This window comes from Bombyx mandarina, chromosome 04 (genome assembly GCF_030267445.1).
Source record: "Bombyx mandarina strain Sakado chromosome 04, ASM3026744v2".
Taxonomy (NCBI): Eukaryota; Metazoa; Arthropoda; class Insecta; order Lepidoptera; family Bombycidae; genus Bombyx; species Bombyx mandarina.
In genome coordinates this window covers 3585333-3600757 of record NC_143211.1, presented here as the reverse complement: position 1 = coordinate 3600757, position 15425 = coordinate 3585333, and the positions used below count along the sequence as shown (strand labels likewise).

General features: G+C 35.7%; 3 protein-coding genes across 7 annotated transcripts; 2 read left to right on the top strand and 1 right to left on the bottom strand.

Moving 5' to 3' along the window:
• Positions 1-364: 364 nt before the first annotated feature.
• On the bottom strand, positions 365-3386 carry LOC114249126 (beta-lactamase-like protein 2 homolog). 5 transcript variants are annotated; one of them, XM_089740457.1, is made up of 6 exons: positions 2998-3016; positions 2830-2919; positions 2615-2757; positions 2221-2381; positions 1062-1387; positions 365-711 (listed from the first exon to the last, which is right to left on the bottom strand). In XM_089740457.1, the coding sequence occupies exons 3-6, from the start codon at positions 2734-2736 to the stop codon at positions 436-438; spliced, it is 885 nt and encodes a 294-aa protein (XP_089596583.1). In that variant the 5' UTR covers positions 2737-2757; positions 2830-2919; positions 2998-3016; the 3' UTR covers positions 365-435. The 5 variants fall into 5 exon arrangements, with proteins under 5 accessions (XP_089596583.1, XP_089596584.1, XP_028038396.2 ...); XM_089740458.1 differs by lacking the exons at positions 2830-2919; positions 2998-3016 and adding an exon at positions 3362-3386; XM_028182595.2 differs by lacking the exon at positions 2830-2919 and having other exon boundaries at positions 2998-3108.
• On the top strand, positions 3184-14304 carry ND-51 (NADH dehydrogenase (ubiquinone) 51 kDa subunit). Its single transcript, XM_028182608.2, has 8 exons — positions 3184-3651; positions 3792-4010; positions 4834-5126; positions 10712-10942; positions 11508-11740; positions 12062-12265; positions 12367-12434; positions 14033-14304. Exons 1-8 carry the CDS (start codon positions 3603-3605, stop codon positions 14170-14172), a joined length of 1437 nt encoding a protein of 478 aa, XP_028038409.1. The 5' UTR covers positions 3184-3602; the 3' UTR covers positions 14173-14304.
• LOC114244220 (uncharacterized) lies at positions 5153-10291 on the top strand. The gene has a single exon (XM_089740460.1). It carries the CDS (start codon positions 5513-5515, stop codon positions 6248-6250), a length of 738 nt encoding a protein of 245 aa, XP_089596586.1. The 5' UTR covers positions 5153-5512; the 3' UTR covers positions 6251-10291.
• Positions 14305-15425: the final 1121 nt, after the last annotated feature.

Genomic DNA, 15425 nt, shown 5'->3' with positions numbered 1-15425 from the left:
TAGCAACATTATTTCACAAAGTGACATTAGCTACTGTCAGCTGGCTTCGTCTAATTAAAAATCCGACTATAGTTGGAAATCTGTGTGAAACACAGTTATTTGAATTCACTACGTTAAAATCACAACGATTACGACGAACTTCGTCACTCCTAATTAATCGGTGATCTTTTAAATAATCATAAATTGTTTTGTTTGTGAAAAAATTAAATTGTTTCCTTTTTAGTGTAGCTAACTAACTTTACTAAATGTAATGAATAATGAGTGAAAAATGTTATTAAATTAATAGAAACAAGGTTATGTGAACGAAACAAAATTATAAACATAATTTTCATTTATTATAAAATAGTATAAATAAAAAATAAAATAAAATAGCTTTATAATTTTATTATTTCTACTAACTACAGCTGGCCCTGCAGTCAATAAATTCAGTAAACTTTATAAATTACTAGACGTCTTTGAAATGTACTGCCATCTATTTTCACCATCATTATTAATACACTTAACTTTGCATTCTTTAACTAATTTGGTCAAGTGTTGATTTACATTATATGCAGCTGCTGGCCACAAATGTTCCGGTGTCTCTGTGTATATTATTTTCACTAAATCCATTTCATTTAGATTTTTATCAGAATTTGTTTTCAAAGCTTCTAATATTTGTTCTTCTCTTTGATTTCTGTGAGCTATATAATATTCAATTTTTTCAACGGGATCCTGAAAATGTATTTCAGTATATAAAATTTCAGTATCTCATAACTTTAACCCAATATTCTTCACAACATAGTATAAAACAAAGTCGCTTTCTCTGTCCCTATATCCCTATGTATGCTTAAATCTTTAAAACTGCACAACGGATTTTGATGCGGTTTTTTTAATAGATAGTGATTGAAGAGGAAGGTTTATATGTATAATAACATCCATTAAATAGTGAAGAAATCAATAATAAATTACAGTTTCCGAAACGAAGCGAGGGCGTGTCGCTAGTATAGTATGTAAGAAAAACGTATTCACGTTTTAGTAAAGAACATTACATTAATATTATTTATAAAAGGGCACAATTATACCTTTACTATATTCCCATGACCAGGGTAAATAATGTTTGGTTTTAAGTCCAATATTTTTTGCAGACTTTTCATATATGTGTATAAGTCTTCAAACACAGCTGTCCCCTCTCCTAATATGCAATCGCCACTGAATAAAATGTTTTCTTCCAGACATGTTAACACTATGTGGTCAGTTGTGTGTCCTGGAGTATGATGCACTTTGACTGTAGCTCCTTCTACTTTGATTTCTTGTCCGTCTCTAAGCCATTCTATTGGAATAGATGGTGGTAGTTCATTATCAGCAGAATCTTCTGAACTCTTCTTATGCTTCCATATTATGGGATTTTCTATGAAATATTCAATTAGATAGTGTGTGACATATTATTCATCCTTATACCTATATTGCTTAATTACATTAGAGTTTTTTATTTTATTAAATACTGTATTAGCTATATTGTTGCTCCTGTTCACCTGCCCACCTGATGTAAAATGATTACTGGAGTCCACAGACATGACAACGAAATTGGTCTTGGTGTGAGGACTGAAACAGCCAGTGCAATAATATGAAAAATCAAATTTGCATAATTACTGATGGTAGGTCGTCTTGTGTGGTAGCATGGGCAGGTATCCTGCCTATCTAGCCTATTTCTACCGTGAAGCAGTAATGCATTTGGGTTTGAAGGATCAGTTAGCTGTCTACTGCAGAAACAGTCTAAAGATGGGTGGAGGGTTTTACTTTATTGATATCTACAGGCTCTAGTAACCACATAACAATAGTTGGGTTGTGAGCTCATTCACTCATCTAATGCATAAATAATAAAAGTAAATTCATGGGAAAAGTTGTGTTCCTGAAACCACACTCATGATCGTCTTTGAGCAATCAGCCTGAGGGTTGTAACTCCTTCCATCAATGACTATTGTACTCACAATGCGCCATCTCATGCTGTCTTCAGCTACTCTGAGAGCATCTAGCCTCAGTGACCACTCATAAGCTGTCACAAATAGTCAATATAAATTTATATATAACTATATGAACAATTTATCTTCTTACACATCACATTGATAATGCATAATTGATTTTTTATGAGTGATATTAGAGATTAATAAGTCTTCAAATGGAATAAATTTATTTTTTAAATTTTATTGATAATATATATTTATTTCTTCAGGATATACTCACTTGCTATAGTTTTGTATATGTTCTCAACACCACCAACATGGTCATGGTGCCAGTGAGTGAGAACAATATGTTCTATGTTAGCTTTTTCGGAGTTCACAACATCTGATAAATGTTTCTGGTACTCGGGTATGTTGTTGTCTCCAGTGTCAACTAAGATTCGACTAAATATATTCATAAATAAGAGATGTGTAATTGCTAACATGTAATTAAAAAATCTCTTTAATAAGTGATGGGAAAAGAACTACTAAAATTTTATTTAGTCCACTGTTCAACTTCTAGTCTATTGTATGAAATGGTACCAACATATTCTCAACAAATAAATTATAAGATTGATAACAATTAGATATTAGCCATAGAAATTAATTTGGAAAAATAAAGGAAAATAAATACAAACTTTTTACCGGAACCAATGAGATACGTGTTTGTGCCTTGAAGAGTCATTGGACCTGGATTACAACCGAGAATCCTAATAATAGATGTGGATAATTTTGTTACTGGTGGAATCACAGCAGCCATAGTGGAAAACGGATAAGTTCTCTACAATAAATGAAAAAAAATGTGAGTATGTACACTGTGCACTTGTTATCTAATCAATTTAGACAGCCGTACCCGTATTAATTTATTGAGTCTCTTTTCAAATTATTTAGTAAACATTACAAGTATGTTTAAATTACTGTAACGAAATTTCCTCTTCAATTGCTAGTATAATGTAAAAGTTAGTATCACATTTCAAACAAAGAGCAAAAAAAGATAACGCCTGGATAAATAAATGCTCACCTAAAACTTTAAATTAAGAAAATTTTAAATCCCCTCAGTTTCTTTGGTTGATAGAATTTAAATCGTGTATAATCTATGATTTAAATTTCATGGTATTATTTATGATTTAATTACAGAAATAGATATGACCTAAAGGTCTCTGTCACCAGGTCATAAAATGAAAAAAAATATCTAAACCGTATTTAATAGTGTAATATGTACCGTACTTACACACCTGCCTACCTATGTTCAAAATAAGTATTTCTTTTAATACAAACCATACATAAATTAGTGGCAAAAATATAAAGTGTACTATTATTAACTTTGTTATATAGAGCGTTGATTTGACCAATATCGCAATGAACAGAGCGGAGTTCATACTCACCTCTACTTTATTTAATTCTATTTTCTTTCATTCCTCTATGAATATCATTTCATTAATAGATCAGACATAACAACCTGCAAAATAATTTATTTATTTCACTTATGACTATACTTCCCTTTTCTTGACCAAACAAAGAACAAAATCTGTCAGTCTTGAGTCTTGACACAACTTGACACACTGTTGTCATTAAATTTGATTTGACTGAAGGCAAAATCTGTGTGAAACTTTTTCAGCAAGAAATATGGCTGGTGCACTGACAAGAGTGATTCAGGGCACAAAACCACATTTGGGTAAGTTGTCCATCTACTTTCAGTCATATACGTTACGTAAGCGATCAGGAAGTAATGATAAAAATTTGTAAAAATGGTGTCATTGTTGTATTGCTTTCACGTATATTAGTTTCTTACATAATTTTGACATCTTATTTTAGGCATTATTGGGCCTTTGGCAATTAATGTCAACAATGTACCGGTGCGCTTCCAGCAGACCCAGGCGCCTTCAAAAGACAAGTATGGACCGCTGGCCGATAGCGATCGGGTTTTCACAAACTTGTATGGTCGACATGAATGGAGGTTGAAAGGTGCTCTCGCCCGAGGGGACTGGTATTTGACGAAGGAGATTTTACTGAAAGGAACCGACTGGATCGTTAGTGAGTGCTAAGTTATGCTATTGGATAGACCAAGGGTCGGTAACCTTTTGAGTCGGAAGAGCCAAAAATGACAATTTTCAAAATTTTTAAGCTTTTAAAGAGCCACAAAACTTTTTCTTGCCTACAATAATAACCATTCTTGCAGAAATAAATAAAAAAAAAGAATGTAATTATTTATAAGAAAAATATCTATTTATTCTTATGTAAGTAGTATTTTTTTTACAAAAATTAGTTTAATATATATGGTATCATTAGATAATCACTTATTATTTAAGTAAAAAATGAAAACAAACATTTACTTACAACAATGGGCTTCAACCCTTGGTAGTCAATTCAGAACAATTTTTGAAATGTTTTTTTTTTCATTTATGAACTTTTATAAAACGTCTTGCCTTCTTGTCGCAATTACAATCATCTGTTTTTTTGTTGATATATCGAGAACAATGAATTTAAATGATAAAATGGAACCTTATGGTTTGTCTAGTTTATGTATCCATTTTTTAGAAACTTTCTCTCAGCAAGTTTAGCCTTAATTTTGAAAAATGGGAATACTTTTGGGGTGTGTGAAATTAGACCAAATCCTTAATTTAAGCTCAATTTTAGTAAAATTGTCAGTAAATGGTCTTATGGATCCCAAAAAATAATTAGTATGTAGCTACTACAAATAATGTATTTCAAGGTCTACATGAATACAGCAACAATGTCAGATAGGGCAACAAATTTTCATATTTAAAAATAAAATTCAGAATCTAGTAATATTATAAACATAAACACTGTTTATTTATGATAGGAGCTATATACTCAAATAACTATAAAATTTTAGATGAAATGAAAACATCTGGCCTTCGAGGCAGGGGAGGAGCAGGTTTCCCAACAGGAATGAAGTGGTCATTCATGAACAAGCCATCAGATGGCCGTCCAAAATATCTGGTGGTGAATGCTGATGAGGGTGAACCTGGTACTTGTAAAGACAGGGAGATTATGCGTCACGACCCCCACAAACTGGTGGAAGGATGCCTAATTGCTGGCCGAGCAATGGGTGCACAAGCAGCATACATTTACATCAGAGGTGAATTCTACAATGAAGCAAGCAATTTGCAAGTTGCTATTGCTGAGGTAAATTTGGTTAACTATTTTGTTTAACACAAAAAAGTTGTTTCTATATTTTAAATAAAAAAAAAAAATTTTTTTTTAAACCACCAATTGATTGAACTTGAAACATTTTATTTCAAAATAAAGGCTTTAACAGTAATTTAAGTTAATGATAGGTGGAGTCAACTTATGTGTGTCCGTTTAATCCTGTAACTACTGTATCAATTGGGAACGTGGGTAGTTGTGTGTTGAAACGAAAATACTGTGTTTTTGTGGAAATTGTGTAAAATAAGAAAAAATTACGGCACCATTATTTATATGATTTATTCTAACAACTGATTGTACCTACCAGCTGGAAAAGTGTTATCCTTACAATTAATTACTTCTACACACTTCACTGCTCTGTTACTATGAATCCACTTGAATCTTCACTGGCTGAGATGTCAGAGCTGTTTAATGCACGTATGGCGAAGTTCGAAGCCCAGCTCAACAAGTCTCCAGAATCATCAACCACATCATCAAGTTTGGCATTGGAATTTTCGTCATTTCGGGCATTCATTACTGAGGCACTTAATAACTTGCAACAGCAGGTGGAGATGCTCGCGCGCATGCAGGATAATACAGAGACTCGCAGCCGTAGAAAAATGTTGATCATTCACGGAGTAGCTGAGACTAAGGGTGAGCAAATTGAACAGGTATTGTCTAATTTCATAGGCAGTCATCTTGCTTTGGCCGAGTTCTCCTCAGCTGATATTAGAAGATGTCACCGTATGAATAGATTGTCAACATCCGAAGGCTCTCGTCCCATACTGATAAAATTCCAAACGTATGAAATGCGCAGTCAAGTTTGGTTTTCTAAAACAAAACTAAAGGGTACCGGCTTTACTATTTCGGAGTTTCTGACGAAAGCGCGGCACGACATTTTCATGGCTGCACGGAGTAGATTCGGCATGAAGAAGGTCTGGACCAAGGATGGCTGCGTCTACATTTTGGGAGCGGATGGCATCAAACATCGCGTCGTTACACATCGAGATCTTAATCATCTTCAAAAGAACACATCGGAGGCAGTCCCTGAGGTTGATGCTCATAAGCGTGCTGTTACAAAACCGGTTGTGGTAAAGACAAAGCGCGCTGCTGCTAGAAAGTGATAGTGATAATCTTGCTTCTTGTTTGTTTCCTTTCTTGTGTATAACAGGATTAACAGGTGACAAAGTGAAATTAAGTTTCCTTATAAACTTTTTAATTATTATTTTTTATAATTTTTTTACTATTTATCGTTAATTTTGTTTATAATATTAATTTCAAAACTACCTGTTTTTTAGCTTATAAGTACCTAGCCTTTTGTCGGTAGGTACATTTAATTTTAAATTTAAATATTTGAGTGACAGTGACAGTGCATGATTTTTTAACTGTCAACTTTCAAGTGGCAAAAGGATCTTCGTCTATACAGCTAAATTACACGTATTAAGTTTAAAGCGAAGCTTAATAAAGAAAACGTCGAGATGAATTTAAGTATACTGTAATCTTTTCACTGCCACTCATGCTTCTGATTTGTATTTCTTTAATTTTAGTTTATTTTATTTATTTATTTTGTTTTCTTTTTTTCTTTTGCTTTGTATTTACTATTTAATGTTTTCATTTTCTAATAAGATTATACTACCTAATTGCTACGTATATTTTATATAGGTATTCTATTTTGCTACTTTGATTTCCTTTTATTTTGTTATTTTGTTTGTCTTTTGGCTTGTTTTGTCTCTATTATAGTTAAATTAATTTTCATAGATACTTTCCCAGTTGGTGGGTATTATTAATTTGTATATATATTCATAACCGTATTGATATTTTGATATTGTGTATAATATATATATATACTTATTTTCTCTACTTATATGCTCAACTCAACAGATACAAGTGAATCTGAAACTTTTTATTCAGCAAACAGCGACAACAGCGATATTAGTGTGCCTTCTTTAGCAGAAACATTGTCTTCACGGTTCTCTGGTGTTCCTAGGAATTTTAATGTCGTTCATATCAATGCCCAGAGTATTCCGGCTCATTTCCCTGACATGCTGGCAAGTTTTGATTCTAAGAATATCCATGCTATACTTGTGTCAGAATCTTGGCTTAAGCCATGTCTTCCGTCTACATCTTATAACATTCCTGGTTTTCAACTTTTTAGGAACGACCGTATTACTGGTGGCGGTGGTGGCGTTGCCATTTATATCCGTTCATATTTTAATTGTACAGTTGTTAATGTATCGGCACAGCCTACACCGCCATGTGCGGGCGAGCACTTATTTCTTGAAATAGAACTTCAACACACGAAGATGCTACTTGGTGTTTATTATTGTCCTTCGTCAAGTATAGATTTTTTTACTTCTTTTGAAACTTTGCTAGAAAACATAATGCCTTCATATACTCATACCATTATCATGGGTGACTTTAACACATGCCTCCTTAAAAATAATTCTCGCACTACTTTATTTCACTCGATGATCGAATCGGTAAATTTAACTATTCTACCGTTGAACTCGACACATCATTTTCCAAACTGTGCTCCTTCACTTCTTGATCTTATTTTCGTTACTTCTCTTGATTACGTGGCTGACCATGGACAATGTTCAGCTGACGCTTTCTCATATCATGATCTCATTTTCGTCTCATACAAAGTACGACCTCCTAAGGCTAAGTCAAAAATTCTTCTGCTGCGCAGTTTTAACGGTATGGATATTGAAAGTCTCCGAGAAGATGCAGGCAGCATTGACTGGACTGCTTTGACGTGTTCTACCTCAATCAATGAGAAAGTTGATCAGTTCAATGCAAAATTAACTGGTCTATATGACAAGCACGCACCATGTCGACCAGTAAGAATAAAACATTTGCCAGCGCCGTGGCTTACTAATGAAATTAAAAGTATCTTAATCAAGAAGGCGGCTGCTAAATTAAAATATAAGAAAAAACCTACCCTCGAAAATGGCTCAAATTATCACCGCATCCGTAATCACTGCAACAGGGTGTGTAGGGATGCACAACGCCAACATATCCATAGTGCTGTCGAAAATGGAGATCCAGCTAAAGTCTGGAAATTTCTTAGATCACTGGGGATTGGAAAATCACAACATAACACTCATTTATCTCATTCGAGTATTGATTTATTAAATCAACATTTCTGTGCGTCGTCACATTTTGATGGGACAACTAAATCAAAAACATTAAATCATATTTCATCTCTTCCAGTCCCAAATTGCTCTCCATTTGTTTTTAATCACCTAACGGCTTGTGATGTTAAGCGGAGCATATTATCTATAACTTCCAATGCAGTTGGAAGTGACTGTGTCGCCCGTAATATGATCCTTCCTATCCTGGACCAAATCCTTCCTGTTATCTGTCATATCCTCAATCATTCATTATCTAGCGGCATCTTTCCAAAGGCTTGGAAAGAAGCACAAATTACACCACTGCCAAAAAAGTCGAATCCTATATCCTTTTCAGAATACCGTCCAATTTCCATTTTACCGTTCCTTTCAAAGGTTTTAGAACGCTTGATTCACATCCAGCTCAATGAGTTTCTTACAAGGAATCAGCTTTTAAACCCTTACCAATCCGGCTTTCGTCCTGGTCATAGCACAGTCACAGCCCTGGTGAATATTACGGATGCCATCAGACTTGGCATGGAGAGTGGGAAACTGACGGTGTTGGCATTGCTGGATTTCAGTAATGCATTTGGCACCGTTGATTTCGACATACTTCTAGCCATCCTTAGCTCCATTAACATATCTCCGACCGTGGTTGATTGGTTTCGAAGTTACCTGTCTGGTCGCCGACAGCGTATTCACTGTGAGAATGCCTATTCTTCATGGTGTGAAACGCACGTAGGTGTACCGCAGGGTGGCGTTTTATCCCCTTTACTTTTTTCAATTTTTATAAATTCTATTTCTATACAGCTTACTTCTTCCTACCACCTGTACGCAGATGATCTACAGATCTATACACAAACTTCTTTGTCAGAACTGACCAACGCGATGAAGACGCTGAATAATGACTTATCAATATTATCCCGTTGGAGTAATTCGCATGGATTGAGGGTGAACCCGTCGAAGACACAGGTCATTGTTGTCGGCAGTTCAAGATTGTGCTCGAAAGTGAAATGGTCGCAGCTTCCAGCTATTTTATTTGATGGCGTACCAATTCCTATCAGTGATACTGTGAAAAATTTAGGAATCTTAATTGATAAAAACCTTTCATGGAACGCTCAGATAAAAGAGGTTAGCCGGAAGGTGTTTGCAACAGCTGGATCTTTGAGACGGTTACGAAATTTTCTTCCAACTGCCACTAAAACTGCGCTTGCACAATCTCTCCTTCTTCCAATTCTTGACTACGCCGATGCCAGCTATACTGATTTAACTGAAACACAACTTGATAAACTTGAGCGGCTACAAAATTTCTGCATAAGATTCATATTTGGTTTACGGAAATATGATCATGTATCTGAATTTCGCACTAAACTCAAGTGGTTACCAATTCGCCTTCGCCGCAATACTCATGTCCTTTCATTACTATACTGTACTCTCTTTAACCCCCATGCCCCCATATATCTCAAAGAACGTTTCGAGTTTCTACGTGATACGCATAATTTTTCCCTGAGATCATCGGATAGCCTGAGACTGAAAATGCCGGCGCATTCATCATCATTCTTTGATCATTCATTCACCGTCCAGGCGGTTCGATTGTGGAATGCTCTGCCGGATGCAGTGAGAAGTGCTCAAACTTTAAACTGTTTTAAAAGAATGGTGAAGGAACACTACTTATCTTCTTAGTGCTGTTTGTTTGCATCATCATTTATTATTTCCATACTGTTGATGTATTATGTGTATGTAAGTATATTAGTATGTATTGTATGTAAGTATTTATATTGGTATATAATAATAAGTATATATTTCATATTATATGTAAACGGTATATATTTTGTTTATTGTATGTATATATTTTCTATAATGTATTATCTATAGTACACCGCAACATACCTGCTATATTTTTTTATATTTTCCAGAATTTATATAAATTAAACGGTTGTCTGGAAGAGATCGCTTTTAGCGATAAGACCGCCTATTGTACAAATTTATCTGTTTTTTGATTGTTTTTTTGAATGTAAATTGTGTTTTGGTGTGCAATAAAGTGTATTCTCTCTCTCTCAATTCTGACAGAATTTGTATGGGCGAGTAGTGAATTTCTTAAATAATGGCTTAAGCTACTTTTATTCAAAAAATGTTGAGACTTCTTAGGGGTGTATGAAGTATATGTATATGTATGTATGTAACAATAAAAATATAGACCACTAAGGCTGATGATTTCACAATTCACTTTTTCCAAATGTCGCACACACTGCAGCAACGTCTATCGCTAGTATAGCGCTCAGCTTGTGGTACAATTACCAGGTAGGCGGGAGAAATTTTAAACCCCAAATTAGAAAAAAAAAGATCTACCAACTTGATTGAACTATGATTTTTTTCACAACAAAATGTATTTAAAAAAATACATAATATCAAGGTTAGGAAAATGCCAATACTCAATTACTCTCACTACATTCTATTCTTTATATTCCATTACAGGCTTACCAAGCCGGTCTCATTGGTAAGAACTCTTGTGGTTCTGGTTATGACTTTGATATATTCGTACACCGCGGTGCCGGCGCATACATCTGTGGTGAGGAGACAGCTCTCATTGAGTCCATTGAGGGCAAACAAGGCAAGCCGAGGCTCAAACCTCCTTTCCCAGCTGACGTGGGTTTGTTCGGTTGTCCCACCACTGTCAACAATGTAGAAACAATCGCGGTAGCGCCCGTAAGTAATAATAATAATAGTAGTAGTTGGTTTTGTTAAAATTTTTAATGACTAACACTTCTGTTCCACAGCCTGACAGCCACCAATATTTAACTTTGTTATTATATCATTTACTAGCTGACCCGGCAGACTTCGTAGTGCCTCAATCGATAAATAAAAGAACTAAACTTTTGTATAAAATAAACTTAAAACAAACAAAAGGAATCCGCCCAACGGTGGACACATCAGAGGGAAAACAAAATTGTTATTTTTATTTAATTCCTAGCATTTTCATATATTTATCTACCTTTTAAACCTTCTCTGGACTTCCACAAATAATTCAAGACCAAAATTAGATAAATCGGTCCAGCCGTTTTCGAGTTTTAGCGAGACTAATGAACAGCAATTAATTTTTATATATATAGATAAAGCCTTAGTGTGAAAGAGGCAAGTGTGGAAAGTCCCATAGTTATTCTTGTTGTAAAGTTTGAAGTTTAAAAAGGTTTTTTGGCTCATTGGGAGTGTTCCGAGGAATTGTCACAGTCACTTGGTCACCATTTTGTCTAAGCTAAATATATGATTCCAGACGATCTGCAGGCGTGGCGGCAAGTGGTTCGCTTCGTTCGGGCGCCAACGTAACTCTGGCACGAAGCTGTTCAATATATCGGGTCACGTGAACACGCCGTGCACCGTGGAGGAGGAGATGAGCATCCCGCTCAAGGAGCTCATCGAGAGGCACGCGGGCGGAGTCACCGGCGGCTGGGACAACCTGCTCGCCATCATACCAGGAGGCTCCTCGACGCCGCTCATACCCAAGAAGTGAGTGCACTTCAATACTGGTGGTAGGACCTCTTGTGAATCCGCGCGGGTAGGTGCCACCGCCCCGCCTATTTCTGCCGTGAAGCAGTAATGCGTTTCGGTTTGAAGGGTGGGGCAGCCGTTGTAACTATACTGAGACCTTAGAACTTATATCTCGAGGTGGGTGGCGCATTTACGCTGTAGATGTCTATGGGCTCCAGTAACCACCCACTTGGGACCAGGTGGGCTGTGAGATCATCCACCCAGCTAAGCAATAAAAAAAAAACCCAGCAGTGATCGTAATTTAAGATTAATTCAAATTGTTGTGTTTGTGTTTCGTAGCGTCTGCGAGACAGTGTTGATGGACTTCGACGGTCTAGTAGCCGCGCAGACCTCCCTGGGCACGGCGGCCATCATTGTCATGGACAAGTCAACTGACATCGTGAAGGCCATCGCTCGACTCATCATGTTCTACAAGCACGAGTCCTGCGGCCAGTGCACTCCTTGCCGCGAAGGTGTCTCCTGGATGAACAAGATTATATACAGGTGGGAATTTTTTCATCATAAAAATATCGACTAAGTATTTATTACTAAGAATCGTAATTTCGGTTGTTCGAATTTAATTGGTGAATTATTTTTTTATGCAGATTCGTCGATGGTAATGCTTCACCGAAAGAAATCGACATGCTGTGGGAAATTTCGAAACAAATCGAAGGTACGACAAATATTTTTTTTATATTAAGAATGTTTTGCAAAGAAAGGCTGGGTGGCGTCAAAAGCTCCAATTAGTTATTAATAACATTTAAAATTAATAAAATTTTACAACACGATGTATCTAATGCACATGGGTATTGTGCCTACTATTAAATGCTAGTTATGGTTTTTTTTTTAAATATTGCGAAAATTTGTGTGATTTTACTATTGGTATGGTTTGAGGTCATAGGAGTAAGTTTCATCCTATTTAAACCATAAAGCAATTATTCCAAAGAATTTGTAGTCTAATATCTGTGGCACATGTTACATTATCCAATACGATTGGGCATAGTTGCACAAATTTGTTGAAACAGGATTTTTTTTGTATCTAATGGACGAACTCGAAAATCAAAGAATAATAACGTGTAATAAAATGAAATCACCTCATATGTCAAGGAGGTTGGCGGTATTCTAATTTTGATATATTTAATAAGTAATAAGTAAGAATAAAGTAAATAAACTAATCTCATATACCTAACTAGCGACCCGCCCTCGCTTCGCTTCGGAAACTGTAATTTATTATTGATTTCTCCACTATTTAATGAACGTTATTATACATATAAACCTTCCTCTTCAATCACTCTATTTATTATAAAAAACCGCATCAAAATTCGTTGCGTAGTTTTAAAGATTTAAGCATACATAGGGACAGACGAGCGAAAGCGACTTTGTTCTACACTATGTAGTGATAAATACATACATACATACATAAATCATGTTACATAAATAATACATGTGCTGCCATCTATTATCACCATATACATTAATTAGTATGTTATGAACATTTAAATATTATGAAATATTTACTTTTAGATAGAGCTACCAAACTTAACCTTTTAAATTACAATTAACAGTAACTTAGCTAAAGTAATGACGTAAAGTAATATTTCTAAAGCTATTTTAATTAGGTTGTATTATCACTCGCATGTATGTCAAACTCAAACAGTACAATTACACTAAAATAATATAATTAAATGTTATTGTTTTTATTGCTTAGATGGGCGGACGATCTCACAGCCCACTTTGTGTTAAGTGGTTACTGGAGCCCATAGACATCTATAACGTAAATGCGCTACCCGCCTTGAGATATAAGTTCTAAGGTCTCAAGTATAGTTAGAACGGCTGCCAGACCCTTCAAACCTATTGTTTTGATTGTATGACTACTATTGTTTTAGAATTAAAACAGATTTTATTAGAATTTACTGGTGGTAGGATCTCTTGTGAGTCCGGACGGGTAGGTACCACCAACTTGCCTATTTCTGTCGTGAAGCAGTAATGCGTTTCGGTTTGAAGGGTGGGGCAGCCGTTGTAACTATACTGAGACCTTAGAACTTATATCTCAATGTGGGTGGCGCATTTACGTTATAGATGTCCATGGGCTCCAGTAACCACTTAACATCAGGTGGGCCGTGAGCTCGTCCACCCATCTAAGCAATAAAAAATAAATAAAAAAATAAGTTATTTTTATCACCGCTTGATTTTACTGCCTATTAATTATTGAAATCGATTCTCGAGAAGGAATGTCTAAAACTCGAATTGATTAAATGTTTATTTGAGCAGGGCACACGATCTGCGCTCTCGGCGACGGAGCCGCGTGGCCGGTGCAGGGACTCATACGTCACTTCCGGCCCGAGCTCGAGCGACGCATGCAGGAGTACTCGGCCGCGCACGGGCCGAGCAAAGCCGAGCGCCTGTACTAGTAGCGCAATACGCGCCGAACGTCAACTTCGCTTTGAGAGTATCGAAGGAACCATTGTACAGAGAAAGATGCAGCGAGATCATTTTAGTGTAATAATAAACGGCGATCTATGAATAAATCTTTTTTTTGTTAATTGTTTTATTTGTACCCTAAAAATGTCCTACGGAATTATTTAGTGTGAGCTGTGAGTCCGCCCGTCAATCTACGCCGTTCAGTAATATTTCATAATCCTGTATTACAATGGAAGATATGAGATTTTCTTTATGAAATGTAAAATAAAAAGTTTATGTTGGCAACTCCAACATTTTAGCACAGAAAATAAAATTACATGACTGGCAACATTGTTGATGCCACTCTCTTCCCTTTTTACTTTTCACCGCGAGCGGACGTGTTTATCATATTAATAAAATATCAAGTGTATGAACATTCAAATAAACCATATTGCAGCACAAAGCGCAAGTTTTCTTTATATCAGCAACCGGCCCATACAGCCCGCACCCAAACTGTTTGACATTGATGTCTTTTTAAGGTTGTTTCTGTAATCGTAAAAAAAGTATTCCAAAGCCTAATGCATATTATAAGATATTGAAGAATTAATATTTTCAACATTATGCCATCGGCGATATGTATTGCTAGACTGGAATTATTGCATTTTATGTTTAAATGTATAACATGTCTTTCCATTTTTGACAATAAAGACTATCGTCAAATGATGGATGGGATACTTAAATAAATAAAAATTGTACTTACTGTCTCTGGGCTCTAGGGATTATTATTTCGTGGTAGCCCCGACATGGGAGAAGAGCTGTTTCTGCTTAGTGCCCTTGTCTACAGTAGCCCACTGAGTTTCTCGCTGGGTCTTCTCAGTAGGTCACGTTCCCGATCCGGTGATAGATTCTACGAAGCACTGCTTTTGCTATAGCCAGTGTTAGCAACACCTGGTTTAAGCCCCGAGAGCTTATCTACACGCTAGGGTAACGCTGATATAGCCCTCTCAAGGCTATCAGCATAGGTAGAAAAAAAAGAGGCTAGAGAGTTTTTAAAAATTCGTTGCAATGGTGGTACAACGTGTTGTAAGCGGCACACGGGTAGATTCTATCAATCTACCGAAAATTAATGTTCTTCTAGATATGTAAATGAATTTTTTTATTATCATTTGGTATTTGCACGACAACTTTTGTGTTGCACTGTATTAAAGTTTAATGTATTATTCGAATTTATCATTATATAAATATGAACAAATAATAAAAACAC

Coding starts and splice junctions, on each gene's coding strand:
- LOC114249126 (XM_089740458.1), bottom strand. CDS start 2,736: ATGGCTGCTGTGATTCCACCAGTAACAAAATTATCCACATCTATTATT. Junction 2,382..2,614: donor CTCATTGGTTCCGGTAAAAA/GTTTGTATTTAT, acceptor GAATATATTTAG/TCGAATCTTAGTTGACACTG. Junction 1,388..2,220: donor CATATACAAAACTATAGCAA/GTGAGTATATCC, acceptor AATATTTCATAG/AAAATCCCATAATATGGAAG.
- ND-51 (XM_028182608.2), top strand. CDS start 3,603: ATGGCTGGTGCACTGACAAGAGTGATTCAGGGCACAAAACCACATTTG. Junction 3,652..3,791: donor GGGCACAAAACCACATTTGG/GTAAGTTGTCCA, acceptor ATCTTATTTTAG/GCATTATTGGGCCTTTGGCA. Junction 10,943..11,507: donor AAACAATCGCGGTAGCGCCC/GTAAGTAATAAT, acceptor ATATGATTCCAG/ACGATCTGCAGGCGTGGCGG.
- LOC114244220 (XM_089740460.1), top strand. CDS start 5,513: ATGAATCCACTTGAATCTTCACTGGCTGAGATGTCAGAGCTGTTTAAT.